General features: G+C 47.9%; 2 protein-coding genes across 2 annotated transcripts in view; one reads left to right on the top strand and one right to left on the bottom strand.

Annotated features, from left to right (window-relative positions):
• Window positions 1-10,634, top strand: part of SLC45A2 (solute carrier family 45 member 2) — a 43,884-nt gene extending 33,250 nt beyond the window's left edge. The window contains exons 4-7 of the mRNA XM_003483808.4: window positions 1,001-1,144; window positions 2,075-2,198; window positions 7,497-7,711; window positions 10,388-10,634. Of these exons, the coding sequence (XP_003483856.1) occupies window positions 1,001-1,144; window positions 2,075-2,198; window positions 7,497-7,711; window positions 10,388-10,612 (708 nt within the window). The 3' untranslated portion in view covers window positions 10,613-10,634. The remainder of the gene's footprint in view (window positions 1-1,000; window positions 1,145-2,074; window positions 2,199-7,496; window positions 7,712-10,387) is intronic.
• On the bottom strand, window positions 13,786-20,053 carry RXFP3 (relaxin/insulin like family peptide receptor 3). The gene has a single exon (XM_005672411.3). It carries the CDS (start codon window positions 18,280-18,282, stop codon window positions 16,906-16,908), a length of 1,377 nt encoding a protein of 458 aa, XP_005672468.1. The 5' UTR covers window positions 18,283-20,053; the 3' UTR covers window positions 13,786-16,905.

Genomic DNA, 21,961 nt, shown 5'->3' with positions numbered 1-21,961 from the left:
GTGATGGTTGATGGCAAGATTCAGAGAAAGAAAGAAAAGAAGGTACCAGCCAATGAGGGAGCTGATTGACTCTACGTGGTAGTTTTCCACTGCTACATAACAAGCTCTCATAGATTTAGTAGCTTAAAACCACAACCATTTATTACCTCACAGTTCTGTAGGTCAGAAGTCTGGGTAGGCTCAATGGGTTCTCTTCCCAGGGTCTCCCGAGGCTGAAATCAAGGCATTGGTGGAGCTGCACTCTCATCTGGAGGTTCAAATGGGGAAGGTTCAGCTTCTGAGATCATGCAGATAGAATCCAGCTCCTTGGAGTTGTAGGACTGAGGTGCTTGTTGTCTTGCTAGTGATTGATGGCCAGGGGTTATTCTCATTTCCTAGAGGCCACACTCAGATCCTTTCCATGTGGCCAGCAGTTCTTGTGCTTTGAGACTTTCTGGGTTCCCCTGCTGCTCCCAGGTGGAGAAAACCCTATGCTTTTTAAAGGGCTTGTGTGATTTGATTATGGTCTCCCAGATAATCTCCCTTTTAATTGACTCAAAGTCAACTGGTTAGTAACCTTGGCTAGATGTGTAAAATTCCTTTGCCAGGTAATAGAACATGGTCATGAAGAGGGATCATAGAGGCCATCCTGTAATTTAGCCTACTAGATTTTAAGCGTCAAGAAATCTAAGAATTAGAGTCATCTAAGGGCTGGCTTAGGTCAATGAGCTTTGTCCCGATGCAGTGGTTCTTACATCTTGGCCCAGAGCAAGCTCCATTTCCAGTCCCTTTGACCTTTTGTTCCCCAAACTCCATTCTGGGTCTGAAAATGCTACGTATCCACACATACTGAACAGAACATCTCCTATGAGACCCCTCCAGGGAAACCTGGGTCCATGCCCAGAAAGTGTGACCCTGTGTGATAGTCAACTGACAGATACGCAGTCTGGCTATGCGCAGGTTCCCATGGCTGGCTGGGTGTGTACACTCAATGTCATACCTTTTTGGTGTTTTATTTCAGACTCAGAGGACAATGACCATAAAGTCACTGCTGAGGGCACTGATGAGCATGCCTGCCCACTACCGCTGCCTTTGCATCAGTCACCTCATTGGATGGACTGCCTTCCTGTCCAACATGCTCTTCTTCACAGACTTCATGGGCCAGGTAACAGACACGTCTGTGCACAAGCTCATCATCTCACATGTCAGTCTCTCCATCAGCACCTGTGGAGTTTCTTCTGGGCTGCCCTCTGGGATGGATGTGATGGGAGTATAGAAAAGAGTGCCTTGGAGTTCCCATCATGGCATAGTGGTTAATGAACCTGACTAGGAACCATGAGGTTGCAGGTTTGATCCCTGGCCTCATTCAGTGGGTTAAGGGTCCAGCGTTCCCGTGAGCTGTGGTGTAGGTTGCAGATGCGGCTTGGATCCCTGGATCCCGCGTTGCTGTGACTCTGGCGTAGGCCAGCAGCTACAGCTCCAATTAGACCCCTAGCCTGAGAACCTCCATATGCCGCAGATGCAGCCCTAGAAAAGACAAAGAAAAAAAAAAAAAAAAGAAAAGAGTGCCTTCAGGGAGTGACTTACAAACAGGTTCTAGAGGGAAGTTACTGCACTCAACACAACTAGAGCACTTCATGGGACCAGTACTTGGTCAAGGTCAACAAATGGGGAAACATCAGTGTGAACTATAGTGATAACAGCAGGCTTAACAAAGGGGGTGCAGTGTGAGTCAGGCCTTGAAGGGTATGTAGGAGTTGGAGAGGGAGGAGTGGGGAGAAGGTGGAATGACATATGTGGAGAGGAGTGAGCTGAATCAGAGTATGGGTGGCAGGGTTGCTTAAGCTGAGTGGGGCCAGATGTTAAGTAGAAGGAGGGGTGCCAAAAATTCAGGGGGATGCTGTTTAAACTTGATGCAATGAGCATGGGGCTCTTGGGAGGGTGCTTGAATGGAGGTATGAAAGGATGAAAGGGGTGACACTATCACGGGAGGATGAGGTCTGTGCCTCAGGAAGGGGTGGAGAAGCAGAACGTGTGAGAAGGGGTCCCCACCACCGTGCACTTGTAACTCCATGGCCCCAAATCTCTCTTTCAGATTGTGTACCATGGGGACCCCTACAGTGCACACAACTCTACAGAGTTCCTCATCTACCAAAGAGGGGTCGAGGTTGGGTGTTGGGGCTTGTGCATCAACTCCGTGTTTTCCTCACTTTACTCTTGTAAGTAAGTCTCCCCTCCTAAGAGTCTTCGAAGGGCTCTAGTCTGAATCTTGGATTTTATGTGTCTATATTTCCATGTGTATGTTTTGTTCTTTCACATGCTAGATTCTTGGTAAATATATGGAGATCAGGAAAAATGATTCCCTTAGAAAGGACCGCATCAAGCAACCTTTTCCATAGTGAATTCTGGGTATCATTTTCCTCCGTGATTACTTTGTCCTTTCGAATCAGGGGGCTCCTGAGCAAGGCTCTTTGGAAATTAAAAGGAAATCTTGTAAATAAGGTGGTGAAATCTTGGATGAAACATAGTCGCAGCCGAGAGTGTTGATTAATAGTGGGCCCGTGTTCTGCTGGGGTAAGAACCCTGGTGGAGTTTCATAGATGTGCTTCTTGGGCTTATAGAAGACACAAAAATGGGAGGGATGGGTAGTACACTCCGTGACGAAATGAACATGGGAAAAGACCTTAGCTCAGATGGACCAGGTGGTATGCTACCAGAGCACTGTTGCTTGTTGAGAACAGCAGCTTTCTTTCTTTTTTTTTTTTTTACACTTAAAATTTTTTAAAAATTATTTTAATTTTTCCCATTATAGCTGCTTTACAGTGTTCTGTCAGTTTTCTACCGTACAGCAAAGTGACCCAGTCACACATGTATACATTCTTTTTCTCACATTATCCTCCATCATGCTCCATCATCAGTGACTAGATAGAGTTCCCAGGGCTATACAGCAGGATCTCATTGCTTTATCCATGCCAGAGGCAATAGTTTGCATCTATTAACCCCAGAATCCAGGTCCATCCCTCCCCCTCCCCCCCTCGGCACCCACAAGTGTGTTCTCCAAGTCCATGAGTTTCTTTTCTGAGAACAGCAGCTTTCCTTCCCAGGCACCGGCTTTCCCCCTGGGGTCTGGATCATGTTAATTCCCGCTTAGCTAAGTTTCATAGAACTGAGGACACATTAGACAAGAGGATTTCGGGCACTGGTTTTGTGTAAGTCCAAATGGATGTACTTCACCTCTAGGGCATCGCACAGATTCATTTTGTGCTTGCTGATGTGTATGGAAATCTCCAAGCTTGTGACACACTGAATTAAGTGAAAACTCTGGCCTGCAAAGCATATGCAGTTTCCCCATTTGGGGTGGAAATCTGGGAGCTTCTCCAGCATTGAGGGGGGAGTAGGTGGTTCCCCTTGCAGAGCTCCAGGCTTTGGACAGGCCCAGGGGATAGCAGGGGTATTGCCCAGGTGGGAGGGGGAGAAGCGATGGGGAATAATTTGTGTTTCCATTCTCAGGGGCATCGTTCAGTCAATGAAATGTGCTTCTTGTGGGGCAGGAGTGTGAATGTGTGTAAAGACCCCTAGCCTGGCAGGTAGCCTTTGCCTAGCCATAGCACAGCAGGAAAGCTGCTTTGTGATCAAGAAAATCTCTTCCGGAGTTCCCATCGTGGCGCAGTGGTTAATGAATCCGACTAGGAACCATGAGGTTGCAGGTTTGATCCCTGGCCTCGCTCAGTGAGTTAAGGATCCTGCATTGCTGTGGCTGTGGTGTAGGCGGGTAGCTACACCTCTGTTTAGACCGCTAGCCTGGGAACCTCCATATGCTGTGGGAAGCAGCCCTAGAAAAAGGCAAAAAGACCAAAAAAAGAAAGAAAGAAAGAAAGTCTCTTAAAAATATAGCACAATCAGGAAAAGGGAACCTAATATAAACATATTCATGAGCTGTATAACCATACAACCATAAAGTTCATTATTTTAAGATTTATGGTAACCAAATCATGGTGGCTTAAAGCTTACAGGTCCATAACAAAACCCTTTTTTTCCCTTAGAGTGTACAAATTCAGAAAATTCCAGGGAAACAATTTCAAATACCTAGAATCAGGGAGCATTAGACCAAAAGGATCTCATAAATTTTCCATCTCTATCTCTTTGTGCTTTCAAGAGCCGGGGAACTATTAATTACTACTTTTATTCTTGTGAGAGGAAAAAATTTTCCCACAAGTCATTAGCATTTTACTTTTAGGTCAATTTTAACTTTTTTTTTTCTATCATGCCCATGGTACGTGGAAGTTCCTGGGGCCAGGGATCGAACCCATGCCACAGTAGTGACAACGCCACCAGATCCTTCACTGCTAGGCCACCAGGGAACTCCAATTTTAACTATTTTTTCCCTCAAAAAATCTTTTCTAGGGGCCCTTCTACTAGTCTAGTTTGAGTGCTTGTAGAATTTCATGGCAATTAGGAGTTCCCATCGTGGTGCAGTGGTTAATGAATCTGACTAGGAACCATGAGGTTGCGGGTTCGATCACTGGCCTTGCTCAGCAGGTTAAGGATCCAGCGTTGCCGTGAGCTGTGGTGTGGGTCCCAGACATGGCTTAGATCTGGTGTTCCTGTGGCTGTGGTGCAGGCTGGCAGCAACAGCTCCGATTCAACCCCTAGCCTGGGAACCTCCATATGCTGCAGGTGCAGCCGTAAAAAGGAAAAAAAATTAAAAAAAGAAAATTAAGAATGTTATTTTTAGGGCCTTTCTAGTTAAAATTCTTGTGTACAAAATAGATTACTATATGAATAGTTTTCCAAAGTTATATCAGTGTATAAATCTATGGGATCCCTGTCACTGTGAATTAGAACTAAAATTTGCTTTATAAAATACCAGCCAGAGCTTCCCAAGCATCTTCAGGGGCTCTTGTGCCCATAAGCTAGAGTAAAAGTCGTGATCTTGGCACTCCAGGATTCATAGTTTGGCCTGGCTCACACTTGGACCTCTCTCTGTGCCACGCAGCAACTCCCACGTGGACCCACCACACAGACTTTCTTCTCTGTGAATTTTCCTCTTGATTTTTTTCCACCTGAACTGCTCTTTATACCCCTCCCCCCAACCCATACAACTCCTACTCATGCTTTTAGACCCAGTTCCAATATGCCCTCCTCTATGCAATCTCTCAATTCTTGCCTCTGTACCCCAGCCACTCTAGGCAGAACCAATCATTTCCTTCGGTTCCAGAGCACACTATATAACCTTGTATTTTGGACGCATCACGTAACATAAGATGTACACCCAGAATTTCTCTCCAGACAGAGCTTGGCAGGGCAGTATGGCTGCTGGGGCAAGAGATGGGGGTGGTTGCTAAGCTCTTTGGTGCAGCAGGCATGCTTAGCTTGATGAGAACAGCAACGCCGAGTACTGAAATAAAGCCAGTTGTTCGTATCATACCCTGCTCTTCACAGCCGGTGCTTAAATCAGTCATTTCCCTCCAATCCTAAGGAAAGGCACAGTGGGAGTTGGTACCAGACCCAGGAGGGCGAAGGTCTTCTTGGCCCTTCAACTTACTGAGTTCTCTTCATGAATACAGTTTTCTTTGCCACACTTGCAGTCTTTGTACTAAAGTTAGATAGGTTTCCAAATATCTCTTTATCCTGTTTGGCCTTTTTCCTGGCTGTCCTACACACTTGGTGAGAGCATTTCTATAATGAAGCTGGAGGGTATCTTTTAGGTATTGCAACAACTCAGATTACCTCTTCTGCATAAATATAAGTATTAAGCTAGGGGTCTAATTGGAGCTTGTAGCCGCCAGCCTATGTCAGAGCCACAGCAATGTGGGATCCGAGCCGCGTCTGCGACCTACACCACAGCTCACGGCAACGCTGGATCCTTAACCCACTGAGCAAGGCCAGGGATGGAACCTGCAACCTCATGGTTCCCAGTCGGATTCGTTAACCACTGCGCCATGATGGGAACTCCATGAGCCTAGATTTATACTACTTTTATTCTCAGCCTTGACAACAGCTCTCTGAGCATGGTATGAATCAGTAGTAGCGAAGCCATGTTGCTCATGTAACATTTTAATAACTCCATGCTATGACCTGAGACAGTGTTTGGTTTCATCACTGATACAAATATGATACGGGTTAGGTTTCTTGTCAATGCAGTGTTAATTCAATAACTATTTGAATGGATATGGAGAATTTCATTCTTGAATGGGCCCATTTCTAGCATCGATCTTTTGTTTATCCTCTGGGTTCATGCCTTTCAGTAGACTGGGGCAGGGGAAAGATAAGGAAAGTTTGGATTAAAAACAACAAATTAATTGGGGAAAAAATGTGTTTCCAATCAAAAAAAAAAAAAAAACCAACCAATTAAAAAGGAAGATAAGAGATGTTTGGGAATTTTCCCCAGTGGAGTGGAAAACATAGTAAAATATTTTAAAGCAGAATTTTCTGGAGTTCCTGTTGTGGCTCATCACAAACAAATCCGACCAGTATCTATGGAGGATGCAGGTTTGATCCCTGGCCTCGCTCAGTGGGTTAAGGATCCGATATTGCCATGAACTGTGGTGTAGGTCACAGACCTGGCTTGGATCTGGTGTTGCTGTGGGTGTGGTTTAGGCTGGCAGCTACAGCTCTGATTCAAGCTCCAGCCTGGGAACCTCCATGTGCTGTGGGTGTGACCCTAAAAAGACAAAAAAAAAAAAAGAGAGAGAGAGTTTTCTGTTTTTAAAAATGAGCTTTACCATGATGTCTTTATGAGCAAGCTAAGCCTCTGGGAGGGAACCTAAGAGGCAACCACGTTCAGCAAAGTCTGTATTTGTTGAAATAATGATACCCACCATTAACTCATTAGTTCCATTTTCCCGATGAGGTTTTGAGAAGTTGTGGACGTTGGAAATTGTCCACAGAGAGTGAGGCCGCCAGTGATGGGGAGGTGCCTGGTGCAGCAGGACCCCCGCCAGCCTGGGAAGAGCTGGCAAGTCAGGAAAGTGTCCACCGATGATGAACATTCATTCCTTCCTTCTCAGGTTGTGCAGATGGCATTCGGGGGGCGGGGGGGCAAAAAACTCAATGACTTGGATCATTCTGTAAAGTCAGGCTGTTTTAATTTCCTCCAATCTGACTTTGGGCTGTGAAGCCGGGACAGACCTGGATTGTAATTTGGGTCCTGTTAGGCTAGGTCTGTGAATCAGAAAAAGCCTCATTTTTCTCCCATGTCTTGTGGGCTCAGGGTCCCATGACCAAGGCGGGTTGTCTTTCACCCCTTTTGCATCCTGGTGCTATTCCGCTGCCCACTTCACGGTGCCTGGTCCTTCCTGCAGAAAAGAAACCCAACCCAGCAAGCCCATTTCCCGCTCTCCCTTCCACAAACTGGCTGTTTTCAAGCATAGATAAGGAGCTCCTTTTGTTCCTGACTCAGTATCAAAGGAAGACTTTTTTTAAAAAAGGGAATCTTTGAAAAGAAAGGTTGTCTGAAATTATGAACTGTTGTGAGGCACTGCCAGCTCTAATTTCTCCCTCTCTTTTCCCCACAGACTTTCAGAAAGCTTTGGTTCCCTACGTCGGATTAAAGGGTCTTTACTTCATGGGGTATTTGCTGTTTGGCCTGGGGACGGGATTTATCGGGCTCTTCCCAAATGTCTACTCCACCCTGGTCATGTGCACCTCGTTTGGCGTGATGTCCAGCACCCTGTACACCGTGCCCTTTAACCTCATTGCCATGTACCACCGCGAGGAGCAGGAGGAGCAGGTGCGTTATTGAACCTGTGTGCTGAGCAACATCCTGACTCACCTGAAGGCTTGAGGAACTTGGTAGCAATGTGTAGAGCAGGGCTAGGAAATAGGGGTTCTTGAAACAGCAGCACTAAAATGTCCAGCCAGGTGCAATGACGATCTGGCCAAGGCATGACCGCCTTCCTCGCCCCCACTGCCCACCCTCACTCCCAGGAGGGAAGCCCTAGGTACCTGGGAGCAGTTGGAAAGGTACTAGGTACTGTTACTGCCATTTGTCAGATCAGGAAAGCAGGGGCGGGGGTTGGTAATGCCCACAATCACAAGAGACCAAGCAAAGAACTCTGGGCTTATGACATGTCTGGCGTACCTGCAGCATTTCTGGATGCCCCAGCGAGGGCCCCACTCTCAACTGCTGCAGGGGTGCATGGTGGACTTTCCAGGAGTTATTAGTTGAGTAACACTTTCCTTGGAAGTCCGGGTTTGATTAAGTCATGCCCTGTGTGCAGGGGGGGAAGCTGGTCGCAGGGGGTCACCCCGCCAGCTGCCTCTGGGAAGGCCTGTCCCCCATCTCTGCCTTGGAACTCAAGCCAGAGGGCAAGACCCTAAGGTGCCCCAAAAGGGCACTAGGTTGTGTATTTCTGCCCTAAAATGACCCCTTTTTCTTACCAAAATATGCAACTTTCCCCCTGAAAATTAGTCTTACATTTCCTTAACTGTAAAAGCTAAAGAGAGAACTTCATAACATGAAGCTGCAAAAATGCTGAACACATGTTCCGGAGACTGTAGTGCCGGCCTTCTTTTCCATCATTTGATCTGGCGAGCACAGCAGGGCGGCATTGCACCAGGCATTGAAACCTGTCCAGTAAGAGTTGTAGCTGTCCTCATTGCCTGGCAGACAGTGTCACTAAGGTCTCAGCGCATGACAGGGCCTTTGCTGCTAAAGAGACAACTAAGAACCATCCTGCCACGGGGGAGTCACATGGTCCTAGGGCAGAAACACATAGGCTTTGGACTCAGAGACACCTGCCTCCCTACTTGTCAGCTATATGACCTTGGGGAATTTAGTCCTTTATTCACTTAAATATCACTTAAAATGAGTTTGTCTTTGGATAGGGCAATACCATCACATGGTTCAACAACCACAGTGATACACAATGTGCATTAAGTGGCTCCCGCCTACCCCTCCCTCCACTCTTTCCCTACCTCTGCCCTCCAAGCCAGCCCCAGGACTGGGCTGTAACCAGGTTTTGGTCTATCTTTTCAGTATTTTAAAATGAAAATCCAGCAAATAAGAATATTTTTTCTTATTTTCCCTTTCTTATTCAAAGGATAAAATATATTTTTTTGCTCAATGATTTTTTTTTTTTAAATTTAGTAGGGGAGTTCCTGTTTTGGTGCAGTGGAAACGAATCCGACTAGGAACCATGAGGTTGCGGGTTTGATCCCTGGCCTCGCTCAGTGGGTTAAGGATCCAGCGTTGCCATGAGCTGTGGTGTAGGTTGGAGATGTGGCTCGGATCTGGCGTTGCTGTGGCTCTGGCGTAGGCTGGTAGCTGTAGCTCTGATTGGACCCCTAGCCTGGGAACCTCCATATGCTGTGGGTGCAGCCCTGAAAAGACAAAAGAAAAAAAATTAATAGTGTAGAAATGATCATGCAAACTCTGGGCCTTAGTTTTCTAATCAATCAAATGGGAATGATACACCCATCTTTATAGAGTTGTTGAAAAATTAAATGATACAAGGTGGTATTGGTAATCTACTTAGCATTATGCCTACCTGGCACCTGGCAAAGACTTAAAAAATGGTAGGTGGTAGTATTATTGTTTTCATGGAGTTAATGATAATACGTGCATCCAGGGAGCTGGTAAGGATGAAATGAAACAACATATGTGAAAGAGCCTTGCACAAGGCCTAACATACACATGTAATACCCAATAAATGGCAATATTATCAATCAATTCAGACCAGATGTCAAATAGTAACCAAATATTAATCTACTCACCAAATAACCATATTTTGAAAGGTTGAATTGCTTTTTTATGTTGCTTCTCCTTCATATAACCTGTGATTCAAAATCCTTTTAAAAATGCTTGACCTTTCAACACTAAGGAAGGGAAAGAATGGGATATTTATTGAGTTTCTATTATATTGTATTTAATGACTTTTTAGGACGAGGAAAATTTTGTGTTCTGAACGATCTAACTGCCATAGGTGTTAATGGTGGAATTTAAGACTTTGCGGCAGGTGGGGTTAAGACAGATCCAGGCACGGAGGTGATGCTTAAATCAGGGGTTGATAAACTGTCTTATTGGCCAAATGTGGCTTGCCACCTGCTTTTTTCTTTTCTTTTCTTTTTTTTTTTTTGTATAGTCTGTCATGAGCTAAGAATTCTTTTAAAGTAGTTAAATGATCTGAAAAAAATCAGTAGAAGGATAGTATTTGTGACAAGTGAAAATTACATGACATTCAAATGCTGCTGTCATAAAGTGATGTTGGAACTCCACCCTGTTTATGTACTCGTGCTGCTTTGGCACCTGCAGTGGTAGAGTCGTGTAGTTACAAACCAAGACCATAAAATCCACAAGCTGAAAGTCTTTGTTATCTGGCTTTTTATAGGAAAAATTTGCTCGCTGACTTCTGCTCTGGAGGACAGTTGGTGTAGATGAAATGCTGTTCCTGTGCTTCCCTTGCAGAGGCAGCAGGCCCAGGGCGGGGGCCTGGACAGCAGCCGGAGGGGGCAGGGCCTGGACTGCGCTGCCCTCACCTGCATGGTGCAGCTGGCACAGATCCTGGTCGGAGGCGGCCTGGGCTTTCTGGTCAACGTGGTCGGGAGCGTCGTCGTCGTGGTGATCACGGCCTCTGCGGCGGCACTGATCGGCTGTTGCTTTGTGGCTCTCTTTGTTAGATATATAGATTAGGTCAATAAAGAGACCTCATCCCTAACCTCAGACACGGTGGAGTACACGGCAGGAAATCAGTCTTTGCTCTAGCTGTGCATTTCTTGTGTCTGCCCATTGGATGCCCTGTGCTATGATATGGCTGCAGCTGTGGTCGTCTGCCCACCCCTCCCTGCTAGCCCACCCTCTGCCCAACAGGTTCCATATTTCAGCCATGATTTGTCTCAGGAGAGCCTGGGCCATGCCTCCATTCACTGGTGGCAATGGGTAAGTTGCAGGTGACAGCACCTCCACAGGCCTTTCTCCCTGCATCTCAGTGCAGCGAAAAGGAGAGGCGGGGTCTGTTTTCCACTGGGCATTTCAGGCCTTGATGAAACCTGAGAAGCAGATTGGCACATACCTATGATGCCAAGATATAGTCTGTGATGTGATTTAAAAAAAAAAAAGAGAGCGGGGCCCTATGTAGTTAAAGGGCTCATATTTGTCATCAAATTCACTGTTACTCAAAATATTGCCGGTGATTTATTTTAGGATATTAATTTACTCATATTTAATTCATATTTGCATGGCTCCTAACTAGTTCCTGTTAATTAATACTATCCCTGACAGAAGGCTGGAACATCTCATGCTGGGGGATTTACCCCTTTGAAACAGCTCATCTTCTTGACACAATCAAAAACCTTTGCTGCTGCCTGCTCTTTTGTTCTATACCCAGGAGTCTATATGGAAACCTTTCAAAGAGCTGCCTTCCGCTTCTCCTGGGATATCTCTCCTCCGGGAGAAGCAGCTTTGCACAGCCCTGCCCCTTCAAGTTCTTGACAGCAGGCAGCGTGGTTTAATGAAAAGACCGTGAGTGTTAGAGCCAGGCTGGTTGGGATGCAGGCTGGGCTGCTCCTCAGCAAACTATGGAGCCTTCCGGCCACACTTATTCACCTTTATATTTAGGGTGATAATTCCTAACTCAGAGAGTTGTGACCATTAATAATACCTAACAGTTGTGGAGTGCTTACCACCATTCTTGATGTTTTGCCCTCGTTAGCACTGCAATCTTGGGCGAGACTGCTATTACCGATCTCTGACTTGCAGATGGGGAAACTGAGGCAGAGAAGGTGTTACTTAAACCGTCTGAAGGCACACAGCTCCTAAGTGGCAGAGCTGGGCTTTGAACCCAAGCCTTCAGGCTCTGCCTTTTCCTGTAAGAGCAATCCATAGCCTGGAGCCTGGCAGTTGCTCTGCACTAGATAAATGACAGCCAGGGTCACTATTTAGAGGCTCCCCTAGACTTAGATGCCCCATCTCTGGTCCTTCATAAGGGTTTGTCTGCACAACTCCAGATGTGCCTGAATGGTGCAGAATGATTTGCCCACATGTTTTCACAAGTTAAAGTGTGGTATGTGGTCCCTCCTCCTGCCTCACTTTAGAGTCTGGTCGTGTAATTGATGCCTCAGGTGAATTTCTAACTTATCCAAACCTTCTGTGCTGGAAGGGAATTTAGAGAAAGGAAATAAGCTGCTTTGAGAACAGGGACAGGGGTGTGTGGGCTGTTCTCTGGTCTCCCCCGTGCTTAGCAGAATGGATGGCTTGGTGGCGTGGCCCCTGAAGTGTCAGCTCCTTGGGGTGGGGGCTCTGAGAAGAGGAACCGTGCTCTGGAGTTCTCTGGGTTCTCTTTCATGCAACTTCTGGGAGTGTCAGGGGTACAGGGCCTGTCCTAACATTTGCATTTGCAGGACCTGGGGCGAAAACACCGATGAAGGCCCTGTCCCTCTCGCCTCTGAGCCCCGCCCCGCACTGTGAGGGCCCCTGTGCGCATCTTGGCATCTGCACATCCTTAGCCTTCCAAACCCCTCCACCCTCTACCACACCTGCAAACAGCCACGCTCAGCCACCCCTCACACCTAAGAGTGGACAGACTCAGTGCTGTTGTCTGCCTTCCGGAAAAAAGGACCCATGAAGCCTTCCTCAACAGACTCGACCATTAAAATGGGGAATTCTGACACTCAGGTACTGGAGCGTAATCTGGAAGGTGGTGGGGCGGGGCTCAGGGTCCAGACGGCTCTCTGGATTCCTTGCCATGTGGGAAGAGGTATAGGCTGGGAGGAGATGGCAGAGCAGAGCCCTCTATTACAGCTCAAGCCCAGGGCAGGGGGCACTGGCTGCCCAGGTCTGAGCCCTGTAGCAGAGAGTACTGGCCGAAGGTCACTGGATGGCAGCCCTCCTCTCCTTCCCAGTCCCTCCAGCGGTCCCAGACTGGACCTGCATTATCCCACATTCACCCTCCTCGTACTTTTGGGCTTCCAGGCTGCTGCAGCTCTTTTGATGGCCTCCCTTTTGCTTTCAGAGCCTGATCTCTGCTGCTCCTGGGCTGTCACCCCTGTGACTAGGGCAGGGCTTGGGTGTGGAGAGGTCCATCGGGAGCACCCCTGTGGATCCAGCAACTTCTAGTTTATTTGTAGGGGGAGTGTGGGGGATGGAGGGCTGTGGCATGGGGGTTGTGCCTTACACTGAATGGGTCACTCCCTCCTGCCCATGGCTCACACTTGGCACCTTTCAAGTCACACAGCTTCGTTATGTGCCACCAGGCTCCTGCAGTTTATCCCATTGTCTCTAGATACACTTTTTCCGGACTGAGCTGGGCTGTCTTCTCAGAACTGAGTGTGCTTTTGTTTGACTTATCAACCTCTGAGCCTTGTTCTCCTCCTATCCTCAGGAACACTTATTTTCTGCTCCCCTCCAGTTGGGTTCCCCTGCCTTCTCTTGGTAGATTCATTCCCAAATGAATATATTCACCACATTTTTGGAGGGGGGGGGTTGCATGCAAAAATACTCATCTTCCCCAGTCTTCCTTTCTTCCTTCCCCCTCACATAATCCACCTGAGAGCAGCAGGGTCAAAACTGACTTAGAGGAGCCTCCAGGGAGAACATTGGCCCCCAACCACACAGCATGGGATGAATATGAGCCAGTGCTCTGAGGACACAGCACCCAGCTGCCTCTCCCGCTTTATCTGCCTGTTCTTGGCTTCTGTAAGGTTTAGAAGGGGAATTAGTTGCTGAGTTCAATGTCTATTTCCTGATCCTTTCTCCAGGACTGCTCTGGGGATTGAAGATTTTGAAATGAATGCCTGGGTGAGCTGGGAGGTGACCTGCAGCTGTGGGGCATCTTACCTGGGCCCCCAGGAAGTCAAGAGAAGTCATCTGTGGCCAACCACGGGGCATGGTCTTTATTACAAGTCAAGGTCTTTGCAGGTGGAACCCTGGATGGGCTATGACACGCAGCCTCTCCCCTCCCCAGACACAGTCACATGCAAATATTCAAATACTTTTCTCTTTTAATTCAAGTTCATGGTGATTTGAATGAGTGGATAGAATCCAATTTAAAAAGCCGTTAACCACCTTTGGAACTAAGTACTTGTTCTTAGTATACAAACGACATCTCCTCTCTGGGACAAAAATGTCTTGTTCCCAGACAAATAAAGCAGGGGCAAGGACACCTACATTCTTCATAGAAATCCCAGGAAATCCTGAAGGAGAAAGGGAAGTCACGTTGCTTGGCTTCTCCCTTCCCCCACCATGCCCCTGACATTCCAACCTCAAAGCCCTTGATCACTGCATGTCCTCAGCTTCAGGTGTCCTCTCTGTGTCCCCACTCCTTGTCTCAGTGGTCATATCTGCCCATCTAAATTGTACCCATACTTATAGTTCCATCTCAAATACTGTTTTGGTGAGGAAAGTTTCTGATCCCCCAGGAGAGTCAAGCTTTCCATCCCTGTAGTCCTATAGACAGCACTTTCTTTTGGCCCTTATTACGACATTCAACGCACCCTCTCATGACTCACTTGCCCTGTGTACAGGGCGGTGGTGTCCCCTTGTAAATGTCAGGAATGTGTCTGTGATGCCAGCACTCAGCACAGACCTTGGTACACAATCAACATTCAAAAAATACATTGCTGATGTCAACTGGATGGGACTGCTTCCTCGTTGATGCTTTTGTCCTTTTGGTAGACAGAAGTCTTGGTCTTTGCTCCTCTAGCCATGTTCTCAGAAGCCGTCAGGTTTGGGTGGGGACAAGGTGACTTTTTCATGGAGTTCTTTCATGAAGTCCTTGCCCCTCAGCCCCTTCTGTTTTTCTAGTGCCCATCACAGCAAAAGCACACACTTCAATATACTTTCCTAAAGAACCTGGGCTACCTACCCATTATTATTATTATTATTTTTTGTTTAAACTGAAATAGCAAATTCCCTGTAATAGCCTCTTCTAAGCCTCTAATCTCAGTGTTACACATGGATACACTGCCATGCTATTTGTTCTTCGTGGGTATTTACTTGTTCCTTTTTTTTTTTTATCTTGGAGGCTTACATTTCAATTTTTATTAGCCCATTGGTACTCAATATCAGTATCAATACATCCTCTTTCGAAAGAGAAGAGACAAATTTGACTAGTGAAAAACAAAAGCATTATTCTGTTTTCTAAAAAACCTAACTTCTCAAAACTGCTCAGGATTGAGATCATGCAGCTTTTGTTTTTGTGGCAAGGTCTGAGTGTAACAACACTGTTGCTGTGTGTGTTACACAATGCAGGATGAGGGATGCTGAGGCTGTGGAGTTCACAGCTTGAGCCTCAAATCTCAGACAGTACAGGGCATTTCCAACAAAATTACAATTTCCACTTCAAGAGGCTATTTAAACAGACATGTTTCTGTAAAGATTTTTTTACCAGTAGGTGCCCACCTTGCCAGGTTTGACTAGGTTGCCAAAGGGACCAACAGTAACACCTCTGTCAAAACTGCCAGCTGAGTGGGTGGATGGCTGTTTGATCCTCATTTTCTGAGTAGACTCGAGAAAGGACTCCACTGACCTGACCAGAATAGAATTGTCATGAGAAATGTGTCACCCATCAGAGGGTCCCACAGACTGCCTGGAGGTAAGGAAGAACGCATCATGCACATCAATGTGCTGTGCACTCCTTAGAATTGAAAAGAACTTGGTTAAGGTAGAGTCCTTTCTAGGAATTCTGGGTCCCTGCTTTCTCTCCTCAGTGCTATGGCTGATAAGGAACCCGCTGCCTGGAATCCTGGTGGTGCCCTCAGAACAGGCTCTCAGTACTCTTTCCCTTTAGGACAGATTTTACTTGAGCTTCCAATCCCCTCCCACCCGCTCTTCCTGAAAGATCAGACTCCAGCTTTTAGGAATTAGGTTTTCAGGAACCATGTTTCTACAGCATCTCTTAATCCTCTATTTAAGCCCATGAAAAATGCAGCAGAGCCCCCCTCCACTCGCTTGTCCAGAGCCTCCATCAAACCAGCATCCCGATTCCCAAAGAGCGAGGGGGGAGAGGCTGTAGAAAAGTCCCCACTCCCAGCAACGTGTCTTCTCAGACCTGTTCAAGTTTCTGCTGGCACAGCTCACATGCAGCGCGCAGACCGGAGCCCACGCAGCGTCTCCAGGCACCCAAGGGCTCTGAGAGGAAACCCACCGCCCAGGCTTCCAGTGCAGGACCCACTCACTTGCAGCTGGGTTCCCAAGAGAGCCCCCTTTCGCCTGAAGAGGTCCTCTAGCTACTCCCTCCCAGTAACGCCGCTTCCCAGCGAAGGGTCCTCTCGAAAGCAGCGTTTTGGTCCTTGCGACCTGTGAGCCCAAAGGCTGTTCAGAGTCTAGTCGGCTCCGAGTGAGTGTGCCCTTCTTCCCTGTCCCAAATGATAAACTGTCCGCCCTGCGGGAGGTGGCTCTTGTGATGCCTTTCTCCTGCGGGTGGAAGAAGATTGTCACTCCTTTTTTTCCAACTCTGAAAAAGTTTCTTTGCCCCATACTCTAGGCTCTCCGCGCAGGAAAGGCGCGATGGAAAGGTTTTGTGGGTGGCTCCCCCCTCTGGATGCACCTTGGAGGAGCTGCAAAAAAGTCGCTGGAATAAACGCACTCAATTGCTCACCATTTGCCTGAGGCCCACTTCCTCGCGCTCCAACTGCTCTACATTCCTGATGCCTTTCTCTGCTTCTGGGCGCCCCATCCGGCCCAGCAGCGACAGCGTGAGAAGAAGGGAGTGTGTGTGGAGAGAAGGGGGCTAGAGGCTGATGGCTTGGCTCCATGAGGCTGGTGACTTGGCCCCCGGAGGCTGATCTCGGCCCCTTTGTCAGCTTCCTCTCTCCACCTCCCCTCTCCGAAGAACAGTCCCCCGGCCCCCTTCTTTGTGCCTTTCTCCACCCTCGTCCCTCCCACCTCTTGATCCGGGGGCCCCTCCAGCATCCGCTAATCCGCTCTCCTCTTTTCCACCTGGGGAAGGTCGTGTTTCAGTTTCTGCGCACTCTGAGCCTCAGCCCGCGTCAGTAGGCGGAGCTGCTGGGCAGTAGGTCGTAGCGCCCCCCGCTGTAGACTACCACGCCCGGCGGGTAGTAGAGCAGGTCGGGCTCCGCGGCCTGGTGGAGAGGCGCCAGGGCCTGCAGCCCCGGGTCCTCGGGCTCTGGCTTGGTGGTAGCGGTGAAAGGGCGCATGCTGGTGAGAGAAGGCGACGCGATGCGCCACAGTAGGTTCTTGAGCGCTTTGCGGAACTCGCGGCGCACGAGGCAGTAGAGGATGGGGTTGAGACAGCTGTTGGAGTGCGCCAGGCACACGCTCACAGGGAATGCGTATACCTGGCACAAGAAGTACTCTTGGCTGAAGGGCACCACGTTGAACTTGATGAGGATGCTCCAGGTGGTGAGCGCCTGGTTGGGCAGCCAACACAGGAAGAAGGATAGGACCACGATGGTCACTGATTTGGTGACCTTGGAGCGTCTTCGGGCGCTGGCTCCGGCCAGGCCTCCCCCAGCTGCTGAGGCACTTCCTTCGGTCCCAGCCACGCAATGGTCGGAGATGAAGCGCACCAGCAGCAGATAGCACAGGCTGATGACGCCCAGTGGCAGCAGGAAGCCCAGCAGCACCTTCTGCAAGTGGTAAAGGCCCAGCCAGAACTGCCTGTCGCGCCCCAGCAACTTGTCTGGGAAGCGCACCAAGCACAGCTCCTCGCCCATCACCTTGATGGTGGTGGAGAAGATGGCGTTGGGCAGCGAGGCCAGCGTGGCCGCGGCCCAGATCAACACACACAGAACTTTGGCTGAGAAGCAGCAGCTGTCCCCCAGGCTTCGGCCGCAGCAGTCACCCCGGCCGTGCCCTTGGGTCCGGTGACTCTTAAGAGCCGAGGCCACCGAGTGGTAGCGCGCCACGCTCATGGAGGTGAGGAAGAAGACGCTGGCGTACATGTTCATGGACGTCACTACGGATACGATCTTACACATGGCCTTGCCAAAGGGCCATTTGAAGTCGAGGGCGTTTTCCACCGCCCAGAAGGGCAGGGTGAGCACAAACTGAAAGTCTGTCAGCGCCAGGTTGGTGACGAAGAGGTTGATGGAGGACTTGCGCCAGCCCTGCTTACTCTTCATCAGGTAGAGCACCAGCAGGTTGCCCGTCAGCCCCAAGGCGCAGACTACCCAGTACACCACGCTGATGAGAATCCGCACCCGAGCCTCGGTGTCCGCGGTCTCTGCCCCGCCGCCGCCCGGGGGGTGCCCTGGCGCCGCGCCGTCCGGCAACTCCAGCCCCAGCTCCCACAGCAAGTCCTGGAGCTGCAGAGACGCGTTGCCGCTGGTGTTGGCCGCCTGCAGAAGGTCCGGGATCAGACTGAAGAGTTCTGCAAGCTCGTCCCCGCCAGCCGCCTTGTTCATAGTGGCTATTGCGACTGCAGTGGCCACCTGCCTGCGCAGGTGCCTCTAGGTCGTATTTCAGGGATAGGACCTAAGGGAAACCAACTCTCGCGGGGTCCCGGCGTGCGTTGAGGCTTTTAACGCAGCCGCGGAACAGAGCGCCTAGAAACTGGGCTCCAGGCGCGTTCTCGGCGCGCGGAGCTTGGCCTTGGGAGCGGGAGCTGCGCTCAGCGTCTGTGCGGGAGCGGAATTCGAGAGCAGAGGAGCAGAGTTCTTAAGGCAAGCAGTCGGCGTCCAGCCAAGGTTGGCGTCTCCGGGTCCCTACTGTAAAACTCAGACTTTCCTCCTTGCGTTTTCCGCTGTCACTTAGGCACGAGCGCATCCCACCCCGCCGCTCGAGAAGGCTATTGAGGGCCCGCCCCTTGCCTTTCAAATACCTTTGTCGATTTCCTCCGCAGCTGCTTAGATGAGGTTTCTGAAGAGAGTTTCGTCTACCTGGCTCTGACTCTCTGGAGGTCTTTCTATGCTGCCCTCTCTGCCTCGTGTCTCGGTCCCTCCGCTGTTGTCAACTCCCAGTGACTTGTCAGCGGCGTTCCCGCGAGTTATATCCCCACTCGCAGAGCCCAGGCTGCGGACTCCCAAGGAGCATGCGTCATCCCCAGCACAGCCAGAAGGGGCGCTTTCCGAGGTGCTGAACTTCGCCGCGTCCGCCGCGGGGGAGGGGGGTGGTGTTGCATAGCAGGCAAAGCACAGCTGCCAATTTCCCTTTTCCTCTTCAGTTTCGAAAGGAAATGGTCATAACCCTTTACTTACCTATGTGACTGAAGAAAGTCTGCTTTGATTTGCGATCGCTTTTATTGCCAAACAGAGCAAGCAGAATTCTTTCTTTCTCACTCCCAAATGCACGCTCTTCTGCCCATTTTTCTCTTTTAAAAACGAAGATAGTGGCTTCTTTTCATACCCAGACCTTAAATCAGATCGTGGGCTCTTGTTGAATACACAAACGCCAGCCCCACTTCCCCTTATTAATTAGCTGATCACTTTAATCGGTGCCTGGGATTGTCAGGATTTTCAAAGCGTCTTCACATAACAGAACTCTGGGTTCAGGTGTTGCCCTCTGCCTAGATGTATTCTGAGAACTGAAGCTAAGCAGAGCGTATAGTCGGTGCACCAACCTCACAGACAAGAGATGGTTAGCTCTCAGCCCAGAGTTCTTCAACCTACTGCTTACTCACCACCACACTCTCTTTACCTTGATGCAGTTGGAATAGAGAATTTCATAGGGCTGTCTTTGGACCACCAGCCCCTTATTTCCAACACTATTATAATCAAAACTCTTTAACAGGTGTTTTTTGTTTGTTTGGTTGGTTTAGACCAATGAAGTAAATTCCAAGGAATCTTTTTAGTTCCTTTGGGCAAGGGGAGCTAATATAAACCATTTGAATTACTTATTAAATTGCAGTTTATTTAAGTGCCAGATCAACTGCTCTGGTGTAACATGTACACTTCTTAGGATGAACTCAAGAAATTTGAAATGTTCTCCTCACTGTCTGAGACGTATTAAATTGCAGTTTATTTAAGTGCCAGATCAACTGCTCTGGTGTAACATGTACACTTCTTAGGATGAACTCAAGAAATTTGAAATGTTCTCCTCACTGTCTGAGACGAAACTGTAACAAGAGTATCTTAAGCATAATTGTCCTCATTCCTGCAGAACTGGGAACTCTACCTAGAGAGATAAAGAGATTATGACTTTAAGGCATAAGAGAGAAAAAACCATAGTGAAAAAGAAACGTGGTACCCAAAACATATGAAGGGAAATGGAAACAATCTTAATTCTTTTTTATGTGTTTATTTTTATTTTTTATGTTTTGAATAATTTTTGTAAAAATTTATTATAGTTGATTTACAATGTTCTGTCAATTTCTGCTATACAGAAAAGTGACCCAGTCTCACACACACACATATACATACATAGATGTATACACATTCTTTTTCTCATATTATCTTCTATCATGCTCTATCACAAATGAACAATCTTAATTCTTAAATGAGAACACAGTTCCAGAGAACACACTTCACTGTAGTCTCTGGACTGCTCCGCTTGCCCGCTGGAGGGCGCCAGGGCTTTAATAAAAACGAAAACCAAACCAAACCACAGCCCTCCTGCAGTTCTAATCTGGAGAAGCTCAGCCTTGCTCTGAACCATTACATAGGTTGCGAACCCCATTACATAGGTTGTGAACCCCATTCCCATAGTAGTCTCATCTTCAAGCTCACTCCTCACTCCGGTTTTTGCTAGCTCTTTCTCAAACAATTTTTTTTTTTTTAATCTCTCCTTTAGTTAAAAAAATGTCAAGGTTTTTTCCTTGAAAAACAAGGAAGTCTAGGGCACACATGGAAAGCCCTTTGCCTCATTTTCTTTGTGCGTACATGGGAGGAATTGTGATTTTCAAATAGTCTGAGGATAGGTGCTGAGCAGGTGGGGAGCTTGCTGAAATATAATTTGCAGCTCTCTTCCCAGCCCCATGCAACTGCAGAGGTTCTGCTTCTCAGTGGAGTTGAAAGGGGCCCAACAATCTACATTGTAGCAACCCTCTTCCAGATGATACCAATTTTCTCCCAAGTTTGGGAATTTCTGGGTTAACTTTTATTCCTTTCCTAACTCTCCACGTGAAATAACTTAAGTCCCAAAGAAGAATCAATGTCCCATGATGGTCAATTACACAGTAAGATCGGAAGCAAAGGAAGAGAAAGAGGTCTTGCTGAGTTTTTTTAAAATCACATCTAGGCCTGACAGTGACATCTTCACTGTAGGATGGACTCCTACAATGTGCTCCTGAGGTCTCCCAGGCCTTGAGTTCTTGGCCAGCAAGACTCACAGTGAGACCCCAGGAGAGGCTGTTCCCAAGAGTGACGCCCAGAGAACACTTTCGGAGTGCTTCCGAGCCTCGAATGCTCTTCATTTCCCAATCTGTTGTCTGAAAATCAACTGCAGATCCTGTGCAGGAATGTATAGTATCGCTCAACTAAGCCTGTCTTATTGAAGCAAAAAATCCTTTTTCAAAAAATTCTTTTCCCACATGACCTAAAGATATTTTACTCGTTTACCTTAAAGCATGGACCGTGTTTTTCTAAAACAGCATCTAAAAGATTCAGAGGGAGAAGCATATTAGTCCCAGCCAAATTTCATTTAAGTCTACTGTTAAAACATTGCTAAAATCTTACCATATAAATTCCTAATGGAAAATCTGGAAAATTGACAATGTTGTCCACTTATATGTGGATCCCTAAGGATCTACCTTATGGAAAAATTAAAAGAGGGGCTTTCTTAGTTGTCTGGTTTTAAACCAGCCCATACCCCTTCCCCCACCCCATTAATCTAAATGTTTGTCAAGTTTTATTGCTGTGGATCCACACACGCCACTCTCTTTTCCCGAGTTACTGCCTTTGCTAAAGATATTCTTATGAAAGTTCTTCCTCTGTTCTCTTCTCTCACTTCTCCCAACTCAACATATTTCAATATTACTTGTACTGTTTAATATTACTGGCAAGAGTCTATTTTTTTTTTTTTTTTGGAAAGCTTTCTTTCTTTCTTTCTTTCTTTCTTTCTTTCTTTCATCCATCTTTTTGCCATTTCTTGGGCCACTTCCGTGGCATATGGAGGTTCCCAGGGTAGGGGTCTAATCAGAGCTGTAGC

The sequence above is a fragment of the Sus scrofa genome, chromosome 16 (genome assembly GCF_000003025.6).
Source record: "Sus scrofa isolate TJ Tabasco breed Duroc chromosome 16, Sscrofa11.1, whole genome shotgun sequence".
NCBI lineage: Eukaryota > Metazoa > Chordata > Mammalia > Artiodactyla > Suidae > Sus > Sus scrofa.
Note: the sequence above shows the minus strand (reverse complement) of the source record. Positions and strands in the feature narration are given on the sequence as shown.

What these genes read in the sequence shown, in the direction of transcription:
- RXFP3 (XM_005672411.3), bottom strand. Translation starts at nt 18,282, where the DNA reads ATGAACAAGGCGGCTGGCGGGGACGAGCTTGCAGAACTCTTCAGTCTG.